Source organism: Mauremys reevesii, linkage group 25 (genome assembly GCF_016161935.1).
Source record: "Mauremys reevesii isolate NIE-2019 linkage group 25, ASM1616193v1, whole genome shotgun sequence".
Classification (NCBI taxonomy): domain Eukaryota; kingdom Metazoa; phylum Chordata; order Testudines; family Geoemydidae; genus Mauremys; species Mauremys reevesii.
Genome location: NC_052647.1, coordinates 17,177,213 through 17,196,803, shown reverse-complemented (window position 1 = coordinate 17,196,803; position 19,591 = coordinate 17,177,213). Strand labels below are relative to the sequence as shown.

Below are 19,591 nucleotides of genomic sequence, written 5' to 3'. Positions count from 1 at the left end.
CAGCCCCCCCAGACACTGGGGGTGGGGAGCCTGGGGGGGCACCGCTGGGGCAGCCCCCAGATATGGGGGTGGGGAGCCTGGGGGGGCACCGCTGGGGCAGCCCCCTCCCCAGATGGCAGGGGCACCATTGGGGCTCTGCAATCCATGGCACCTGGGGAAGGGCCCAGGGGGCACCTGGCACACTGGGGTTGGGTTTGTTGGGGTGGGGGGGACAGACCCTCCCAGCTGTAACTCACGGGGGTTCAGGGGGGACTTCCTCCGCGGGCAGTTCCTGGGGTGGCAGGGTGGGTCCTGGCCTGGCCATTGGTGTAACAGGTGGGCCAGGGCCACCTGCCTGGAGCTGCCCCGCAGCAGGGTGGCTGCCGAGCCAAGCGCTGGGGCTGGTGACTCTGGGGAGCTGTCCCAGCGCTGCCCCCGACCCCCTATGTCTGGGGGGCTGAGGGAACGTGGGAGCCCAGCAGCTCCACCTCCCTGGTATCCAACTGTCCAAGGTCTGACCCCGTCCCACCAACCTCCTGCCCCCAGTGCTGGGATGCAGGCCGGGGGAGGGGTGCTGGGGCACAGTGGGGTGCTCCCCTTGGAGTGAGCTGAGCCCCGTGGTCATGGAAGCGAAGGGTGAAGCCGCTAGAGACCCCAGAGACAAGGCATGCACCCCCATGGCCCTCAGTCCCTTGGGGTTCATGTGGAACCTCTCCTTCCTGGGGGGGTTTGGGGGCTCAGCCCTCCTAGCTCCCCTGGGACGTGCTCAGACTGCCCCCAGCACCTCTCCCCAGGGCTCCCTTGGTGTTGGGGGTCCCTGACATTGGCTGGGGAGGTCTTTGACCCCCTCCCTGGGATGTTCCTGATGGAGTCCTTGCCCCAGGGCTCCCTTGAGGTCCCACAGGTCTGGGGACCCTTTCCCTGGGGGCCTCTGGCCTGGAGGATCCTTGTCTGCCCCTCCTCAGGGGCTACAGGCCTTTGTCTTGGGGGATCTTTGGCGTGGGGGGAGCCTCAGTGGGGCTCTCTGGCCGGGGGGGAGGCCCTGGAAGGGGAGTGTTGCCCCAGGGGGGTCCTTGGGATGGGGGCCTGGGATGGGGGCTCTTGGGGCTGGGCCCAGGAGGGGGACGTGGCCCCAGGGGTCCCTGGTCAGGGGGCTATCGGGGTTACCCTAGGGGGTCCCTGGGATGGGGGGCCCTTGGGGGGGCTGGGCCCGGGAGGGGGGACGTGGCCCCAGGGGGGTCCCTGGCCAGGGGGGCTGCCGGGGGGTTACCCTAGGGGGTCCCTGGAGGGGGGCTGGGGGCCGGAGCTGGCCCTGCCTCCCCCCGGGTCTGGCCCTTTAAGGGGCTAGCGGGCGGGGCGGGGCGTGACGTCACGCCGGCTCTCGGAGCGGCTCGCCGCGCGCCCGGGCCGCCGTTGCCAGACGTTGCATCACCCGCCGCGTGACTCACCCTTTAAGACTCGTGACCCAGCGGGAGCCACTTCCGGGTGCGACGCGGCGGGTGCTCGCGCTGTCACCGTCAGGGGGCGGGTCCCGCCAGGCCGATTGGCCGGCGGCGAAGGCTACGTCATCAAGGGGGCACCGCCAATTGGCCAGAGCTGGTGCAAGGGTTGCGTCATGCGGGCTTTTTAAAGGGCGCGCGGCGGCCGAGGCGGCGGTTCCAGACCGGCAGCAGCAGGGAGAAGATGCGGGCGAGGATGAGCCGGAGGCAGCGCGGGAGCCGGGGCCAGGGGGAGCAGGGGCCGCGCAGGAAGGTGCGGGGGGGGCCGAGCCCCTGGGGCCTTTATAACGCGCCCGGTGGCCAGGCGCCCTGTGGGCAGGGCTAGAGTGGCAGCCCGGACTCCTGGGTTCTATGGGGGGGGCGGGCAGCCCGGACTCCTGGGTTCTCGGGGGGGGGGGGGAGCCCGGACTCCTGGGTTCTATGGGGGGCGGGGAGCCCGGACTCCTGGGTTCTATGGGGGGGGGGGGAGGCAGGGAGCCTAGGGGTTCTACGTGTGGGGGCTGGGAGCCCAGACTCCTGGGTTCGGGGGTGGGGCTGGGAGCCCAGACTCCTGGGTTCGGGGGTGGGCCAAGCCCTGACTCCTGGGTTCTATGTAGGGGAGGGCAGGGGCCTAGGGGTTCTACATGTGGGGGCGGGGATGCCGGACTCCTGGGTTCGGGGGTGGGGCTGGGAGCCCAGACTCCTGGGTTCTATACGGGGGGGTGGGCAGCCCGGACACCTGGGTTCTATCCATCTCTGGGAGGGGAGTACCACCAGGGGACTAGGTGTCTGGGCTACTCGGGTTCTGTCCCAGTGAGGGGAGGGAGGAAACTGCCTGAGCCAGGACTCCTGGGTTCTATTCCTAGCTCTGACCTTGCATGAGCTCGCTCAGCCCTTCCCTGCCTGACCTCTGCAGTCCGTGTCCTTACCATGGTGCACCGGGGGTGCAGGCCCCTGCCCCCTGCAGGTTGAAATGCAGGGAGGGGGGTGGCTGCTGGCATCTGGGGAACTGATACAAGTGCCAGACTCCCGCTGTGAATTCCCTGTGACCCTGCCGTGGCACTTAGAGGCCAGGGTGAGGGGCACGTTAGACTTAGCTGGGATGAGCAGTAGGGCTGAGGGCTCGAGTGCTGGCCTGGGGAGCCCAGTCCCTCCTGCTCCAGGAGATCCTTGGCCGTTTGCAGCCCTGCAGGGTAACGGGTTCGAGGGGAACACAACTTCCTTCCCTAGTGCTACTGAGACGCGAGGTGCTCCTGCCTGGACCACCCAGCCTCTGCTCCCATTCCTCCGGGACCTTGGTGGTGGCTCCATGCAGCCAGGCCCCAAGGTGGTTCTGGGCCCCTACCTCAGCCGCCTTCTTGCATCAGTTGCCCCAGAAGCGCAGCACGGGATGGCTGACGAAAGCCCTTGGAGTGTCTCTGGGGGTTATCGGGGAAGCACTGCTCTGAGATGCTACCTTAACTGGCCAGGGAACCCCCCTAGGGGCACTTGCCCCACAACAACTAAGAGGCTGAGATACCATGGGGGCGAGCGCAGTGTTAGAGGAGGCAGCTCCTCTCCCCAGGCTCCCAGACCAGCTCGGCCGAGGCTGCAGAGCTTTGCTCTATGAGCAAGAGAACCCAGTTCCTCTTGGCTTTTGATCCCAGCTGCAAAGCCCAGGCTCAGGGTGGCTTTCAGCAGCACTGCCTCTGATGGCTGCACTTGGGAGGAGATCCTGGCTCTTTCCCCAGCAGCAGGGTGGAAGCAGCCGGCTGGGAGAGGGCCACAGCGAGGCACACGGGCAGCTTGGCTCATTGCTTGGAAGTTCCCGAACATCATAGGCTAAAAATAGCCAGTGGCTGGAGCAGGCAGCAGTTCCCAGCGGGGAAGGGTCCTGGAGTCGCACTAGGGTGGAGCAGGCAGCAGTTCCCGGCGGGGAGGGGTCCTGGGGTCACCCTGGGCTGGAGCAGGCAGCAGTTCCCGGCGGGGAGGGGTCCTGGGGTCACCCTGGGCTGGAGCAGGCAGCAGTTCCCGGCGGGGAGGGGTCCTGGGGTCACCCTGGGCTGGAGCAGGCAGCAGTTCCCAGTGGGGAAGGGTCCTGGAGTCGCACTAGGCTGGAGCAGGCAGCAGTTCCCGGCGGGGAAGGGTCCTGGGGTCACCCTGGGCTGGAGCAGGCAGCAGTTCCCGGTGGGGAGGGGTCCTGGGGTCACCCTGGGCTGGAGCAGGCAGCAGTTCCCGGCGGGGAGGGGTCCTGGGGTCACCCTGGGCTGGAGCAGGCAGCAGTTCCCAGCGGGGAGGGGTCCTGGGGGTCACCCTGGGATGGAGCAGGCAGCAGTTCCCAGTGGGGAAGGGTCCTGGAGTCGCACTAGGCTGGAGCAGGCAGCAGTTCCCGGCGGGGAGGGATCCTGGGGGGTCACCCTGCGATGGAGCAGGCAGCAGTTCCCAGCGGGGAAGGGTCCTGGAGTCGCACTAGGCTGGAGCAGGCAGCAGTTCCCGGCGGGGAGGGGTCCTGGGGTCACCCTATGCTGGAGCAGGCAGCAGTTCCCGGTGGGGAGGGGTCCTGGAGTCACACTAGGCTGGAGCAGGCAGCAGTTCCCGGCAGGGGGAGGGGTCCTGGGGGGTCACCCTATGCTGGAGCAGGCAGCAGTTCCCGGCGGGGAGGGGTCCTGGGATCACCCTAGGCTGGAGCAGGCAGCAGTTCCCGGCGGGGGGGGTGTCCTGGGGGGTCACCCTATGCTGGAGCAGGCAGCAGTTCCCGGCGGGGAGGGGTCCTGGGGTCACCCTAGGCTGGAGCAGGCAGCAGTTCCCGGCGGGGAGGGGTCCTGGGGTCACCCTGGGCTGGAGCAGGCAGCAGTTCCCGGCGGGGAGGGGTCCTGGGGTCACCCTGGGCTGGAGCAGGCAGCAGTTCCCAGCGGGGAGGGGTCCTGGGGGTCACACCGGGCTGGAGGGGAGGACAAGCAGCAGTTCCCTGTAGATTTTTGGCTCGCACCTTCCTTTCCATCCCTGCTAGTGCTGCCTGGTTCTGGCCTCATGGGGCCCAGGGGGGGATTTGCCAAACTGCTGCCTTGTCTGATTCCGTCTTTGCTTTTCCCCCAGTCTTCTAGACGAAAGTGCATCTTCATACATCACCACACGTGAGAGCAGGTGAGGCCTGGGGCTGGTTGGTACGTGTTAGGGTGCGATGCAGCTGAGATGGGGGTCCCATGGGGCCAGGTCCCTGCCCCCGAGTTCCCTCTGCAGCGGTGAAAGGCAGCTTTCCTGCTCGCTGTGCTGGAGAGAGCCGGCCTGCCCCACTCGGCCAGGCTGTGGGGATGCCCGGGGGGGCAGCGCTGCTCCTGCCAGGGCATCAGGCTGAGACATGCTGCTCTCTCCCCTGGGCTGAAGCCGCTGGCCCCCCAGCATGACTGCGGGACGTGGTGTTGGCCCTTAGAGCCTCTCCCAAAGCTGCTGCTTTGTTTTATTGTAGGGTTGCCGAGGGGAGCTTTGGATGGTGCCCCTGGGCCCGGTTTTGGGCCTGCTGCTAACGGTTTTTCTCCCTCTTTCGCCAGGGAGACTGCCTGGCCCAGACCTGACGATGGCAGCCGAGCCGGTGCCCACCTCCCTGCCCAGCTGGGAGCTGGAGGCCTGGTACGAGGACCTGCAGGAGGTGCTGTCCTCAGATGAGAATGGGGGGACATCCCTGCCCCCCGGGGGAGTGGAACAGGTGAGTAAGGGGCAGGCGGGGGGCCCACTAGCCTGGCTTGCCCCTTGGCCCCACTGACTCTCTCTCTCCCTCCAGAAGGACCTTGTCACACTTGATGCCACAGCGCTGCTATGGGGCTTGGACTGCCCAGCCCCCTTGGCGGAGCCGACAGGCGATGCCCCCGAGAGCTGCGAGCTGGATGCCAGCTTGACGGCCGAGCTGCTGGAACTGCTGAGCGGAACGGCCGAGGAGCTGCCGGGGCTCCCTGACTCCGACTCCAGCCAGAGCTCCCCAGCTCAGACCTGCACGGAGGACGAGGAGGGGGCCGGCCCGGCCCGCGGCGTGAAGAGGAAGAGAAGCAGCCAGCCCCACGGGCAGGGCAAGCGGAGCGGGGAGAAGGAGCAGAACGAGAGGAGGGTGACGGAGCTGGTGGCCGAGAACGAGCGGCTCAAGCAGGAGATTGAGCGGCTGAGCGCGGAGGTGGAGGCCACCAGGGCGGCGCTGATCGAACGCATGGTGAACCTGCAGAAGGTGTAGGGCTGAACTGGGCCCAAGGGGCTGCAGTGTCCTGTGCCTGCTGGACTCACGGGGGGCAGCTGGGCCCCGCTGGGGTGTGGCCCACTTGCCACAAGACACCTGTGCAGAGCCGGGGCTGGAGCTGAGGCTGAACGGACCAGTGGCTGCCCTGGGCAGACTGACTCAGAGCACAGCCCCGGGGGGCCCTATGGGTGCTGCGGGCAGGAGCTCCCACTCCTGGTTGTGCCAGCGGGGTGCTTGGGACTCGCGGGCACTCGGCCACGTTCTTGCAGGCCAGCTGGCACAACCCTGCCCCTGACGAACTGCTATTTAACGAGGGCCGGTGACTCCTGCAGCTGCGGAAGGGGCTGTTGTAACGAGCATCACAGCATGTCTAGCAAACCCTTTATTGTACAGCCCCGCACGGTCCCCCATTACAGCCCGTCTGCCTGAGCGGCTCTGCGGGTCCTTGTGTGGGCTGGGAACGGCGGGAAGTGGGTCGGGGGCCCCTTGCACTCAGCACAGTTGCTGCAGGAGGGGCCCAAAGGGGAGGCGGGGCCAGGCCCCACAGTCTGGGCTGTGCACAGGTATTTCTTCTGGGGCTGGAGGGGGCAGGTGCAGCTCTCCCAGCAGGGGGAGAACCAGGGGGGCTGCCACTCGGGAGCTATTTCCTCTTCTTCCCCTTGGGAGCCGGTGGCTCGGGGGTCTTCCCCTCGGCCAGCGCCAGCTGCTTCTTCAGCTCCAGCAGCTTGGCAACCTCGCCGTCAATCTGCCCCTTCTCTGCCTTGCTGGCCTTCAGCTGGCGCACGTGGTCGGCCTGGGCACAGAGGGCAACTGTTAGCTCAGTGCTCTGGCTCCCTCCCTGCCCCGTGCAGAGCTGCAGCGGCTCTGGCCCCAGGCGGGGGAGAAGCTGAACCGCCGGGCCTGGGGGGCTTCGCCCTGCCACGAATGCAGCCTGCCCTCAGCACAAGCAGAGGTGCCACTCACCTGTTTGGCCACCTCCTCAGCCAGCTCCTTGACCTTCTGGGGGTCCCCGGCCAGCACAGCGCCTCCCCCAGGCCCAGGGGGTGTCACGTCGGCCAAGGCCATGCGGGCAGCCTGTGCCTGCGGAGGGGAAGGGGACGTCAGGGAGTCCCAACACAGCAGGCTCTGCCGGCCTTCGCCAGGCCTAGCCGAGCCCCCTCCCCGGAGTTCCCCCTGGTGGAGCCAGGCAGGGGGTAAGGGCAGTGCCCCCAGGGCATCGGCAAGGGCACCACGCATGCGTAACTCCCGCAGGGCTGGGCCACACGGCACTGCGGGGGTGGGAGGAAAGGCAGGGACAGGTCACTCATCCCCCCCCCCCCCAAGCCCCAGGCGTACCCCAGAGAGCGGGGCAGCGTTACCTGCAGCTCCAAGGTGGAGTCTTCAGGCTGGGAAAGGAGAGAGGAGACAGCAGGTGAGGACAGGTAGCAAGAGCACAAAGCATGCGGCTGGGCAAGGCAAGCGAGGGCTTCCCGCCCTCCCCCTGGGACAGAGATTCACTCGCTCCCTGCCAGCTCCTGCACAGCAGGGCTCTCCTTCCAGCAGTGGGTCACACAGGAGCAGGGGGGCCTGCCCCAGCCCCCAGGAAATGGCTCTCTGTACGAGCACGTCCAGGGTGCCACAGATTCCACAGGCAGGGGACAGGGGTCAGGATTGGGGCTCACCTGCCCTCCTCCAAACCGCTTCCGCAGGGCTTCAATCTGCTCGTTCTCCAGCTTCTGGAACAGGGGGTTCACCTGGCAGGGGAGGGGGAGACGTTAACATCCGGCCTGCCCACCGCCTTCCCTCCGCCCCCCTCGCCTGCAGGGGGCTGCAGACTCCGCCAACCCCCCACGCCAGGCCCAGGCTGTGCACCTACCGTGCCGATCTGGTGCCCGGGGGGCAGGAGGCAGAGGAAGGTGTCCGTCAGCACGTTGCAGGCCTGCGGCACACACAGCTGGCGCTGGATGGTGGCGCTGATGCAGGGCATGTAGGGCTGCAGCATGACTGAGATCAGGGCAGCGATATTGACGGCCACGCCCGTCACCGTGCCCGCCCGAGTCCTGGAAAACGGGACCCCCCCACATCAGAGCGGGGCACAGACTCCAGCAGTCACAGTGTTTGGGGGCATCGGCCCGGCTCCCAGCCACAAAACTAAAGGCCAGAATCAGCACCATGGGCAGGCTGGGCTGGCAGGGGCTGTGGGTCAGGATTGAGGGGCAGAGCTGGGGGGAGGGGATCCCATATCAAGTGGGAGGAGGCAAGTTTGACCCATTAACCTGGTCACTAGGACTTGGCTAAGCCAGTGGAACAGCTCCCCCACCTCGCTGAGCCAGGCAGCCCCAATCCTCCCCCCCCCCAGGAGTTCCTTTGCCCCCTAGGGGCGAGCTGGTAGGTGGGTCTGGCCCTGCCCCCTACCTGTCAGCGTCGTGACCCTTGATCCGTTTCCAGGGCTCGTTCACCTGGATGTACTGGTTGCCGTAGCGAGAAATGCTCAGGATGCAGCGCAGGGCGTCCCGGATCCTGGAGGGAGGGGTGGGGGGACACACGGACTCAGACTCTGCAGCCAGCATGGAGCAGGGTGATCCCCTAGTCTGCCCTGCACCTCGCAGGCCCCCGACCTCCAATCCTGGGTTCCAGAGCCCACGGTCCAGAGAAGGCACCATTGACGCCAGTTCACATCTGCCCGGGCCCCTCGCTGCAGGGGGAGGCGAAAATCTCGGCCAATCTGACGGTGGGGGGGGGGGGGGGGATTCCTTCCCAACCCCACTTACGGTGACCAGCTGGACCCTGAGCATGCGGGCGAGACCCGCCGGCCACACGCCGTGACGGGCGGGGGGGAGGAATCTCACCAGCTCGCTGTCCCTGGCTGCGTGGGGCACGGACGCCTCTTCTGCCAGCTACTGCCCCATGTACCCCCCTGGAGCAAACCAACACAGGGCAGCGGGGCCTCTGGGGGCTGGCCACTCTGTGCCCCCCCACCACGCTGACCGCAGCTGACCAGGGCGCAGCCAGAGCCAGCCCACCGGTGCCCCTCAGCCCCCGGGACGCACCGGACCTTCTCCAGCAGCTGGTTGTACTGGTGCAGCTCCAGGGTGACATGAGCCAGCAGCCGCTTGTCGTCTGCGCCCAGCTCCATGGGGGGGACGCGCCCACCGAAGAACTTACAGACGAACATCCCGGCCCTGAGGGGGGAGAGAGCATGAGCCAAATCCCACCCACGCCAAGCCTGGCCCATCTCCTCCCACCAGAGCCCCCCACATCCACAGCCTGCCCCAGCTCCCACCCCCCGCGGGGCCCGCCCGCCCGGTACCTGTTGACGAAGTTGCCCAGGTTGTTGAGCAGCTCGGAGTTGTTCTTCAGCATGAGGTCGGTCCAGGAGAAGGCGCTGTCCTGCCCCTCGGGCCGCAGGAAGAGCAGGTAGAAGCGCCAGATGTCGGCGGGGATCCCCGTGTCCTGGGCCATGTCCCCAAACACCCCCACGCCGCGGCTCTTGGAGAACTTCCCGTCCTCGTAGTTCAGGTACTCTGGGGACGGCGCGAGAGACTGGAGTCTGCACGTCATCCCCCCGAGCCTGCCCCACAGCCTGCGGCCCCCATGACCTAACTCCTCCCTGGCCCACCCTGCGCTGCCCCCTAGCAACCAACCCCGCACTGCCCCCTAGCAACCAACCCCGCCCTGGCGCACCCAGCACTGCCCCCTAGCAACCAACCCTGCTCTGCCCCTCCGCACTGCCCCCTAGCAACCAACCCTGCTCTGCCCCTCTGCACTGTCCCCTAGCAACCAACTCTGCTCTGCCCCCTAGCAACCAATCCCGCACTGCCCCCTAGCAACCAACCCTGCTCTGCCCCTCCACACTGCCCCGTAGCAACCAACCCCGCCCTGGCCCACCCCGCACTGCCCCCTAGCAACCAACCCCGCCCTGGCGCACCCAGCACTGCCCCCTAGCAACCAACCCTGCTCTGCCCCTCCGCACTGCCCCCTAGCAACCAACCCCGCTCTGCCCCTCCGCACTGCCCCCTAGCAACCAACCCCGCTCTGCCCCTCCGCACTGCCCCCTAGCAACCAACCCCGCTCTGCTGCCTAGCAACCAACCCTGCTCTGCCCCTCTGCACTGTCCCCTAGCAACCAACTCTGCTCTGCCCCCTAGCAACCAACCCCGCCCTGGTGCACCCAGCACTGCCCCCTAGCAACCAACCCCGCCCTGGCCATCCAGCACTGCCCCCTAGCAACCAACCCTGCTCTGCCCCCCCCCACCGCACTGTCCCCAGTCCCTCCCTGGCCTGCCCTGCCCCCGAGCAGCCAGCCCCCCCCGCCCCGCGGTACCCGTGGCGACGAGGTGGTTGACCAGCGTGTAGTTGTCCTCGGCGCCGAGCAGCGAGCAGGGGAAGACGACGCTGTGGAAGGGGACGTTGTCCTTGGCCATGAAGTTGTAGAGCTGGACCTGAAGAGGTGTGTGTGGGTGGGGGGTGTCAGTCCTGGCTGTGCTGAGCCCAGTGGCACGGCTGGGGGGGGGAGGGGTCACTCCTGGCTTTGCTGAGCCCAGTGGCACGGCGGGGGGGAGGGGTCACTCCTGGCTGTGCTGAGCCCAGTGGCACGGCGGGGGGGGGGGGGGGGGGCCCTCCGGGCTGTGCTGAGCCCAGTGGCACGGCGGGGTGGGGGTGTCAGTCCTGGCTGTGCTGAGCCCAGTGGCACGGCGGGGGGGGGGGGGTCACTCCAGGCTGTGCTGAGCCCAGTGGCACGGCGGGGGTCACTCCTGGCTGTGCTGAGCCCAGTGGCACGGCTGGGGTGGGGGTGTCAGTCCTGGCTGTGCTGAGCCCAGTGGCACGGCGGGGGGGGGGGGTCACTCCTGGCTGTGCTGAGCCCAGTGGCACGGCGGGGGGGGCTCAGTCCCACCCTCAGAGCCAGCCTGGCCCCCAGCCCCCAGGCTCCCTGGAGCAGGGTGGCACCGTGGGCGCTGCCCCTCCCTTGCCCCTTCTCATCTCACTGGCAAGTTCTGCCCATTCCAGACTCCTAGTGAGTCCCGGCTGGGCTCCCACCCGCCTCCTAGAGCGGGGGAGGGCAAACTAGGGCCTGGCCAGCCCTCCAGCTGTTCTCATCTGGCCTCCAGCTCCCGCCAGGGAGTGGGGTCCGGGGCTTCCCGCTCCGTGCGGCTCCCAGAAGCAGTGGCATGTCCCCCCCTCTGGCTCCTACGCATATGGGCACCCAAGGGGCTCCGCTCTGCACGCTGCCCCCGCAGCTCCCATTGGCTGGGAACCGCGGCCAATGGGAGATGGAGGGTGGTGCCTGCAGACAGGGCAGCGCACAGCCGCCTGGCAGCGCCTCTGCGTAGGAGCTGGAGAGGGGACATGCCGCTGCTTCTGGGAGCTGCTTGAGATAAGTGCCACCCGGAGCCTGCACCCCATAGCCTCTCCCCACGCCCCAACTCCCTTCCCCAGCCCTGATCCCCCTCTCACCCTCCGAACCCCTCGGTCCCAGCCCAGAGCCCCCTCCTGCACCCTGAACTCATTTCTGACCCCACCCCAGAGCCCGTCACCCCCTCCCACACCCCAACCCCAATTTCGTGAGCATTCATGGCCCCCCCATACGATTTCCCTACCCAGATGTGGCCCTTGGGCAAAAACACGCCCACGCCCCCCACGCCCTAGAGCATTTTCCAGCCATGGCACCACGAGGGGGGGAGGGGACAGGCTGCAGATCCAGAGCAGAACCCAAGAGTCCCGACTCCCAACCCCAAGCTGGGGCCAGATCCCAACCCTCCAAGGGGCCCGGGCTCGACGGCGCCTCACCTGCTGCGGGTTCTTCCACCATCTCTCCCACTGGTCTGTGTAGTTGGCCGTGATGGACAGGTAGCCGATTGGGGCATCGAACCAGACGTAGAACACCTGGGGGGACAGGGACGGAGCGGCACATGGGCACAGGGGCTCGCTCGCCTTTGGCCAGGTCAGTCTCTGAGGCAGAGCCTGCTGCCCTTGCCCAGGGCACATACGTGGGACGGAGCAGGGCGGTTCCTCAGGGGCAGCACGTCCCAGGCTGGCCCGCCCCAGAGCAGGCCCACGGCTGCAAGGCAGACGCCCTGCTGGAGCGCCAGGGCAGAGGACGCTCCCGGTGACAGAGCGAGCAGCAGGGGGTCCCAGGCTGAGCTGCTCCAGCCCCGTCCGCCCGCGGCCCAGCTCACCTTGTCACGGAAGCCGTCCAGGGGGACGGGCGTCCCCCATTTCAGGTCGCGGGTGATGCAGCGGGGCTTGAGGCCGTCGCGGATCCAGGAGCGGGTGATGAAGCGGGAGTTGGCCGTCCAGTCGCCCGTGGCCCACGACTGCTCCAGCCACTTCTCCAGGCGCCCCTCCAGCTGCCGGGGGACGAGAAACAAGCTGGAGCTAGAACCCGCTGTCGCAGAATTTTTTATTTGGGGGGGGGGGGCAGGCGGGTTCCTCCACCCCCTGCTCCGGACTCCTTCCCCTCCCCTCCCAGCACTCACCTTGGGCAGGTCGAGGAAGAGATGCTGCGAGGACTTCACCACCGGGGAGTCTTTGCACACTTTGCACTGAGGTTTCTGGGGGGAAGAAGCACACGGCCTGTGAATCACCGGGGAATGCAGAGACCGTAGAGGAAGGGGTTCATGGGCCGATGGGCACAAGCAGACAGCCGCCTTCCCAGGGTCCTTGGGGAGCGTCACGCCGGCGGGGGACAGACAGCGGCCAAGCGCTTACTGCCCTGCTCCTGCCATGCCCGACTCCCCCACGCCAGCCCTGCATGGCCCCGGGAGAGCGTCTCTGCCCCCCGCTGACTGCGGTACCTTGAGCTCCACCGCATTGATGAGCTTCCCGCACTTGTCGCACTGGTCGCCCCGGGCCTCCTCGTAGTTGCAGAAGGGGCAGGTGCCCTCCACGAAGCGGTCGGCCAAGAAGCGCTGGCAGCGCTCGCACCGCAGCTGGTCCACGGTGTCCGTCAGCAGCATGTCGCGCTCCAGCAGGCGCTGGAAGATGTCCTGGGCTATCCTGAGACATGCCAGGGGATGATGGGAGAACAGCCCCCCTCCAGCAAGCGCTATGCTAGGGGCCCCGCCGCCCGCCAGCCATCGCCCCCAGACCGTAACAGCTGCTCAAGGAACGCGGGGGGCAGCTCGTGCCTTGGTCTGGAGGGGGAACAGTGCCCAACGCGCTAGGCCCTGGAGACAACTGCGGTGTCCTGATGGAGCCATGGCAGCCCCACGGGGAGCGTCCCACGCTCCCCAGCGCCTCCCTCCCTGGGTCTCGCTGCTCGCTCGCGCGCCCTCCCCAGTCCAGCCCCACTCTCCCGGGCCCCGCTCCAGTGACACCCCCGGCCGGCGCGACACCTACGTGGTCTGGTGGGCCGTGGTGGTCCGGCCAAAGTAGTCAAAGGAGATGTCGAACCAGCGGTAGATCTGGGCGTGGATGGCGTTGTACTTGTCGCAGATCTGCTGGGGCGTCAGCCCCTCCTCCAGGGCCTTGGTCTCCGTGGCTGTGCCGTACTCGTCCGTGCCGCACACGTACAGCGTGTTCCAGTTCCGCAGGCGGCAGTACCTGGCCGAGGGGGGAGCCTTAGGAGACGGGATCCCCTGGAGGGGGCTTGAGCCCCGCTGCCCTTGGGGGCTGCAGAGGCCCATGGGGTTTGAGGGCTGCTGCGCGGGACCCCTGGGGCGGGGCAGGCTCTGGGAAGTAGCCTCTAAGCTCTGCCCTTGGGCACCCTTCTCCCTCACTGACCCAAGGGGACAGGCGGAGCTACCGCCCCTGGTACCCCAAGTGCCTGCGGTACCCAGGGCCATGGGTGCCAGTCTTGCCTACACAGCAGCGTGGGCTCCCTCTGCCAGCCCAACCCTCGCCCTCCTCCAGGCTGGGACACGGCTGCTCCAGCTGGGAAGACCCTGCGTTCCCCTTCCTCTGGGAGCCCAGCAGGGCTGCGCTGGGGGCTGGCCGAGGCTCCCGGCCAAAGCCGCCAAACCGCCGGGACCTGCCCCGGGCCGCCGTACCTGGCGAAGACGTCAGCGCTGAGGACGCAGCCGATGATGTTCCCCAGGTGGGGCACGTTGTTGACGTAGGGCAAGGCGCTGGTGATCAGGACGTTCCTTCTGCCCTCCACGGGCAGCCTGGGGAGAGAAGGGCCATGAGCCGCCCAGGGAGGGGGATCCTGGCCTGCAGGCTGGGGGCAGATGGCTGGGCCTTGCCCCCCAAACCAGCAGGGGCTGGGTACACTGCCCAGGGAGAGAACAGGATGAGGGGCCCCCTCCCATCGCTCCCCTAGCGATCATGGGCCAGCCAAAGGGCCTTTTGTGACAAAGTGGGAATGTTCTTAATGTGTTCTCTGAATGCTGTGTGGGTGCCTCAGTTTCCCCTCTGCATTTCTCGAGTGTCATGGGGGGTGGGATTGTTGCAGAGCCCTAGGGAGCCAGTGTGATGGGGTCTGCACAGAGAATGGCCGACACCCTGTCTCCTGGCAACTGATGGCCTGGGCCCCTCCTCTGCAAGGTGCCAACGGAAGGTGCTGGAGAACAAAGAGATAAGGTGCCTCCTGGCCCAGGAAAGAGACACAAGCGAGAGGAGGGGCTGGAGAGTTTCAGTTTGGAGCTGGCTGGGGAAATGGAGGGGAGCCCAGACAGACCTCCTGGCCTCCCCTGGCCCCCCAAGATGGACCCGACTGAGGGGTCCTGTTGTCTGTACCTGCAAAGCCGGTCTTGAACTGTGTTCCTGTCGTCTAATAAACCTTCTGTTTTACTGGCTGGCTGAGAGTCACGGTGAATCGCAGGAAGCCGAGGGTGCAGGGCCTTCTCTCCCGCAAAGTCCATGACAACTTTCACGGGCGACAGAACCGGCCCCTTACACAGCAGCGCCTCCCCCCATGGGTGAGCTCAGCAGCCAGTCCCGCGCCCTCCAGCCGCCCGCTCAGCTCCCTTCTCCCCGCCCCACGGCACTCACACAGGGCTCGGCGGCTGCCAGCGTTCGGGCAGGGCTGCCGGGCCTCTGGCCCAGGCTTCCGCAGCGGCTGCGATTTCTTCCTCCGACAATGAGCGCTCGGCCAATTCCTCTTCCTAGCGGGAGGGAGGGACGCCGGGTGAGTGGGGCGGGGCAGCAGCTGGGCTTGGCGCTAGGGCCGCAGATGCTCAAGGCAACGCCACTGGCGGCGAAAGCTGCCAGCTGGAGCCCTGCATCCCAGTGTGGGGCTGGAGAGCGTCCCCACACCCAGGGGAAGGACGGGCACTGCTCCAGGCAGGGGGCTCGGAGCTTCTCCTCCCGCGAAGCAGGCGCCCGCACACCCACCGTAAGCCTCGCTGGTCCCAGTCGCATTTCAGTTCAGTGGTCCCCGGGGGTTGGTTTTATGACACACACTTGGGTTCGGGGCCCAGAGCTCAGAACAGCCGCTGTTTAAAGGCCTCTGACCAGCAGGGATCCCCCCCACCCTACCCCCCACCCGGGTCGGGCTGCAGCCTGATCCCCTGGGCCGGGCACAGAACGGCAGCAGCATGGGTCCATGGCTGAGCGGACAGGGCCAGAGAGGCTCCGTATAGCACCTCTCTCTCTCTCGAGAGAGAGAGAGAGAGAGAGAGAGAGGGTTTCCATGCTCTGAAGAACTGTGGGAATCCCCAGCCTGGCTCAGTCCCCAGATCCAGCGAGCGCAGCCAGCCCCGGGCTGGGGGGCAGCCGTGCCGGAGCGAAGGGGGGACAGTACCTCTGGCTCGTTAGCTGCTGGCTTCTCCCAGTGCAGGCTGGACCCTAGCTGTTTCTGCAGATAGACCTTGAACGCCTGGGCTCCCTTGGGTGTCAGCACGGACACCGCGGCGCTTCTGCAGGGCTCCGAGAGGTTCATGGTCTGGAACCAGCTCCTCAGAGCCTGCAGCTCGTCTTCGAAAGAGGAGAAGGGCGTCAGCGCCAAGAGGCCAAGGAAAGCTCACCCTGGGTGGGCGCAGGCACCCGGCCCTGAGCAGACCCTCGGCCCCCGGCGGCAGCTCTTACCTGGCAGGCAGGATTCATCCCGCAGCACAGGGAACAGGGTGGCCCACAGGACAATGTCGGCTACCGATTCTGCCTTCTAGAGGGAAGCAGAGCGCGTGAGGGCGAGAGCAGCGGGGCGCCGGACGCCGAGGGTCTTTGTGCAGCCATGTGTATTGCAGGAGAGCGGTACGTCCCTGCAGCGCCGAGCTAGACGCTAGCATCGCATGCTGGGACTCGTCCTCCGCGGGCACAGCTCACCACATCAGAGACAGAAGCTACAAGCTGCTTCCTTCACGTGACTTTGAGCACCTGGCCAGCTGCCCTTTGGGGGGGTGAAGTCGGGGCTCCCCGGGCTAACGATTTAAGCGCTTCCAAAGATCAGGGGACCAAAAGCCAGGACTCCTGGGTTCTATTCCCAACTCGGCCATGCCCTTGCTGTGGGAGAGGCAAGGCACTTCAGCTCAGCGGGTCTCGGTTTCCCCAGTCCATACATTACTCACCCCGGCGAGGTAAGGAGTGGCTTTGCTGGTCAAGCTTTGATCAATGTAGGTTAACGTTTTCCTGATGGCCCCCAGAACCTCTCCTCCTTTCTTTCCTTGCACCAGGTGGCAATACAGGGCTGTGGACACGGCCGGCTAAGGACAGAGACAAAGGTTTAGCAGCGTCGGGGACAGCCCGTGCGTCAGACACGCGTGTTGCTGCCACGTTGCGCTTCTCCGGGTGACCCACCTGCAGCTCCGTTGCTTCCCATTCAAGCCACTGATTGGTGAGATCGTTGGGCTCCTTTCCAGCTAAGAGGAAGAAGTACCTGCAGGACAGGAAGGAAGGGGAGGGCTGAACGCATGTGGCAGATCCAGCCCAAGGGATTTGGCAGCCCAGGTAACTCCACTCAGCGCCCGTCACCGGAGCGTTGACTTCCCCACACTCACACAGCACGTCACTGGCACAGACCCAGGAGTCCCAACGTCCCCTTTGCTCTAACCACTAGGCAGGGGACTCAGCATATTTTTTGGTGGCCTCCCACTCTCGCTGGCGGCCGCACTGACACATTTTCCTAAAACACTTAATTAACGTCAGGAGAAACAAATAAACTTGCACATCCACCCCCCCAAATCCTGGTCATTTCTTCATGTAGTAAGTCTGCTGGAAAAGTGAGACTTGCCTGTTTAAATATCCCTTTTCTCAGCAAGCCCCAGGACAGATTAAGCCCTGGAAGGGGGGGAAAGCGAGAGGGGGAGGTAGCGGGAGCCGGGGGGGGATGCAAGGGGGGCCTGGGGTGGCAGCAGAAGCCCCGCCTGCCCCGCTCCTGCCCAAGGTGGGTCGAGAACTCACCTTGCTCCTGCAGTGTTGTGCCCCACCTGTCTCCAGAGGCACATCCCGGAGCAACAGGGAGGGAGGGGAAGAGGTTGATACTTTGCAAACCGCCTCCCCCCCGCAGGCTGTTCAGGCCCCCTAGTGGCCAGACCCCGCATTTGAGAAACTCTGCACCAGACCCCACTCCCCAGCTGCCGCCAGGAACCCCCCCGGGCCCTAAAAGCTGCAGGAAACACTTCAGCAAAACCAGAGGATTGCTAGGCCCTGAAGGCTGATTGCCCAAGAACTGGCCTGGACCCAAGAACAGCAAGATGCCAAGTTCCTCGTCCGACTGCAGCAGGCACCGGGGAGCCGCTGTCGGGGTCCGTTCCCAGCAGCGGGACAGCGTGTGCTCTGGGAGTGCTGGCACGACCTCGCCCCGGGGCCGGGGCGACCCGCCAGCCCAGAAACCAGCAGGGGACACTTACTGACAGATGGCATTTGGGGAGAAGAGGAATGTGCCGCTGTCCAGGTGCAGGGCTGGCACCCGCGGGTGGGTGAGGAAAGGCACCACGCGACCTGCCGAGGGAAAAGCATGTGGCATTAGGGCACTGGAGCCTGAGCCAAGGAGACCGGGGCCTAGGGAGAGGGGAGGATTGAGGGGCATGGGCCCTGGGGGAGCTAAGGCACAACCGGGAGGATTGGGGGGCCCTGAGGGAGGTGACCCCAGAGAAAAAGGGGCTAGGGCAGGGGTTCTCAGACTGGGGGTCGGGACCCCTCAGGGGGTCACGAGGTTATTACATGGGGGATCACGAGCTGTCAACCTCCACCCCAAACCCTGCTTTGCTTCCAGCATTTATAATGGTGTTAAATATACAAAAACGTCTTCTTAATTTATAAGGGGGGGCGGGGTCGCACTCAGAGACTTGCTGTGTGAAAGGGGTCACCAGTGCAAAAGTTTGAGAGCCCCTGGGCTAGGGAAACAAGGGGCAGTAGAGACGGGTCCCTGAGAACGGCGAGAGGACACCGGGAAGGGGGTCACAGAAGATGGTCTGTGATGCAGCTGGGGGGGAGGTCACATCTGGCAAGGAGCTGTGGGGGCTCCAGGTGGGAGGGGAGCCATGGGCAGGTGGAGAGGTCTCCTGAGGGGACACGGGATATGCCCTGGGCAGAAAGGGGGGATGACATGGGGAGGGGGGCACAGGGGCACGGCCAGGAGTAATCCTGGGGGAGGGGGAGGCAAAGTTCTCGGGGGGAACATGGGGAGGTTGGACAGGAGGGGTCCTGGGGGCCATGGGGAGAGGAGGAAGAAGCCCTGGGGGGGCCGGGCTGTAAGGGGGGGGTGTCCCAGGCCAGAGGGGGGTGGAACGGGGGGAGGACCACCAGAGAAGTGGAGCACTAGAAGACTGGGGTTGGAGGGGAAGGGGAATTGGGAGGCAGCACACTAGGGCAGATCGGGGTTGGGGGGCACTGGGGGTGGTGCTGAGCCAGGGGGGTCCCAGGCACAGGACAGCAGGTCAAGCATGTGGCGGTTCAGGGATCCGCCCAGGGGAGTCCGAGGGGGGCACCAAGGGGCGGGCAGGTGGGGTTGTTGGGATGGGGGTGCAGGGGCCATGGGAGGAGGCAGGTGGGGCCTGACAGGGGAGTGCAGGGGGCAGGGAGAGGGGCCAGGGCGGGCAAGGGGCAGGAGGGAGGCAGGGGGCAAGGGGCAGGAGGGGTTGGGGGCAAGCAGAGGGGCCAATGCACAGGGGTCGAGGGGCAGGCAGGATGGGGCAGGGAGGAGGCAGGTGGGGTCCGAGGTGGGGGCGCTGGGGATGGTGGGGTAGGGGTCTGAGGGGCAGGAGGGGTTCGGGGCCGAGGAGCGATCAGGGGCCGAGGGGCAAGGGGAGGTTGGGGGCCACGGGGTGAGGAGCAGGAGGGGTTGGGAGGGGGCGTGGGGCAGGAGGAGGTTGGGGGGCCGGGAGGCAAGGGGGGCCGAGGGACAGAAGGGAGTTGGGAGGGTGGCACGGGGGCCAGGGAGGAGGCTGGGGCACGGTGGGGAGGAGGAAGTTGGGAGGGGCGCTGGGGGCGAGGGGCGGGCGCGGGGTTGGGAGGGGGCATGGGGGCCGGGAACGAGGCCGGGGTGCTGGGGCGCTGGGCCGGGGCGGAGGAGCAAGAGGGAGTTGGGAGGGTGGCACGGGGGGGCAGGGAGGAGGCAGAGGGGCCGGGGTGGGGGGCGAGGGAGGGGCAGGAGGAGGTTGGGGGGGCGGGAGGCAAGGGGGGGCGAGCGGGGGGCCGGGCGGGGGGCGAGGGAGCGAGCAGGGGGGCCGAGGGGCAAGGGGAGGTTGGGGGCCGCGGGGGTTGAGGGGCGGGAGGCAAGGGGGGGCGAGCACGGGGCGGGGGGCCGGGAGGGGGGCTCGGGGCCCCGCCCACTCACCGTCCGGGGGGACCCGCTCCAGCCGCACGCGGGCCCCGCTGGCCCCGGCCGCCGCCAGCACCTTGAGGCCCTGGGCGCTGCCCTCGCTCAGGTAGAGCCGCATCCTCGCCCGGCCGCGCTCCCCGCCGCCCGCTGATGCAACGGGGCCGCCGGGCCGGGCCGCCCCGGGGCGCCGGGGGCCTGTAGTCCCGCCGCCCTCGCTCCCCGGCGCCGCCCGCGCCCGCCGGCCGCGGCGGGACTACGAGCCCCACAATGCACCGCGGCGCGGCGCGGAAGTGTCGTGAAACGGCCGCTAGGCTGG

The 19,591-nt window shown here is 67.1% G+C and overlaps 2 protein-coding genes across 4 annotated transcripts; one reads left to right on the top strand and one right to left on the bottom strand.

Moving 5' to 3' along the window:
* The first annotated feature begins 1,425 nt into the window (after positions 1-1,425).
* Positions 1,426-5,928, top strand: DDIT3 (DNA damage inducible transcript 3). Its single transcript, XM_039514407.1, has 4 exons — positions 1,426-1,731; positions 4,533-4,580; positions 4,985-5,139; positions 5,215-5,928. Exons 3-4 carry the CDS (start codon positions 5,011-5,013, stop codon positions 5,653-5,655), a joined length of 570 nt encoding a protein of 189 aa, XP_039370341.1. The 5' UTR covers positions 1,426-1,731; positions 4,533-4,580; positions 4,985-5,010; the 3' UTR covers positions 5,656-5,928.
* A 99-nt stretch (positions 5,929-6,027) lies between these two features.
* On the bottom strand, positions 6,028-19,476 carry MARS1 (methionyl-tRNA synthetase 1). 3 transcript variants are annotated; one of them, XM_039514395.1, is made up of 23 exons: positions 19,291-19,476; positions 17,363-17,453; positions 16,311-16,389; positions 16,082-16,216; positions 15,603-15,678; positions 15,319-15,491; positions 14,568-14,680; positions 13,625-13,741; positions 12,975-13,178; positions 12,431-12,632; positions 12,113-12,187; positions 11,813-11,983; positions 11,424-11,519; positions 9,961-10,078; positions 8,948-9,161; positions 8,688-8,819; positions 8,053-8,157; positions 7,514-7,697; positions 7,320-7,391; positions 7,017-7,043; positions 6,622-6,738; positions 6,252-6,451; positions 6,028-6,198 (listed from the first exon to the last, which is right to left on the bottom strand). In XM_039514395.1, exons 1-22 carry the CDS (start codon positions 19,391-19,393, stop codon positions 6,299-6,301), a joined length of 2,757 nt encoding a protein of 918 aa, XP_039370329.1. In that variant the 5' UTR covers positions 19,394-19,476; the 3' UTR covers positions 6,028-6,198; positions 6,252-6,298. The 3 variants fall into 3 exon arrangements, with proteins under 3 accessions (XP_039370329.1, XP_039370328.1, XP_039370330.1); XM_039514394.1 differs by having other exon boundaries at positions 6,028-6,451; XM_039514396.1 differs by lacking the exon at positions 7,017-7,043 and having other exon boundaries at positions 6,028-6,451; positions 19,291-19,475.
* Positions 19,477-19,591: the final 115 nt, after the last annotated feature.

Coding starts and splice junctions, on each gene's coding strand:
- DDIT3 (XM_039514407.1), top strand. CDS start 5,011: ATGGCAGCCGAGCCGGTGCCCACCTCCCTGCCCAGCTGGGAGCTGGAG. Junction 5,140..5,214: donor CCCCCGGGGGAGTGGAACAG/GTGAGTAAGGGG, acceptor CTCTCCCTCCAG/AAGGACCTTGTCACACTTGA.
- MARS1 (XM_039514394.1), bottom strand. CDS start 19,393: ATGCGGCTCTACCTGAGCGAGGGCAGCGCCCAGGGCCTCAAGGTGCTG. Junction 16,390..17,362: donor TCCCCAAATGCCATCTGTCA/GTAAGTGTCCCC, acceptor CCTGTCCTGCAG/GTACTTCTTCCTCTTAGCTG. Junction 15,492..15,602: donor GGATGAATCCTGCCTGCCAG/GTAAGAGCTGCC, acceptor CCTCTTTCGAAG/ACGAGCTGCAGGCTCTGAGG.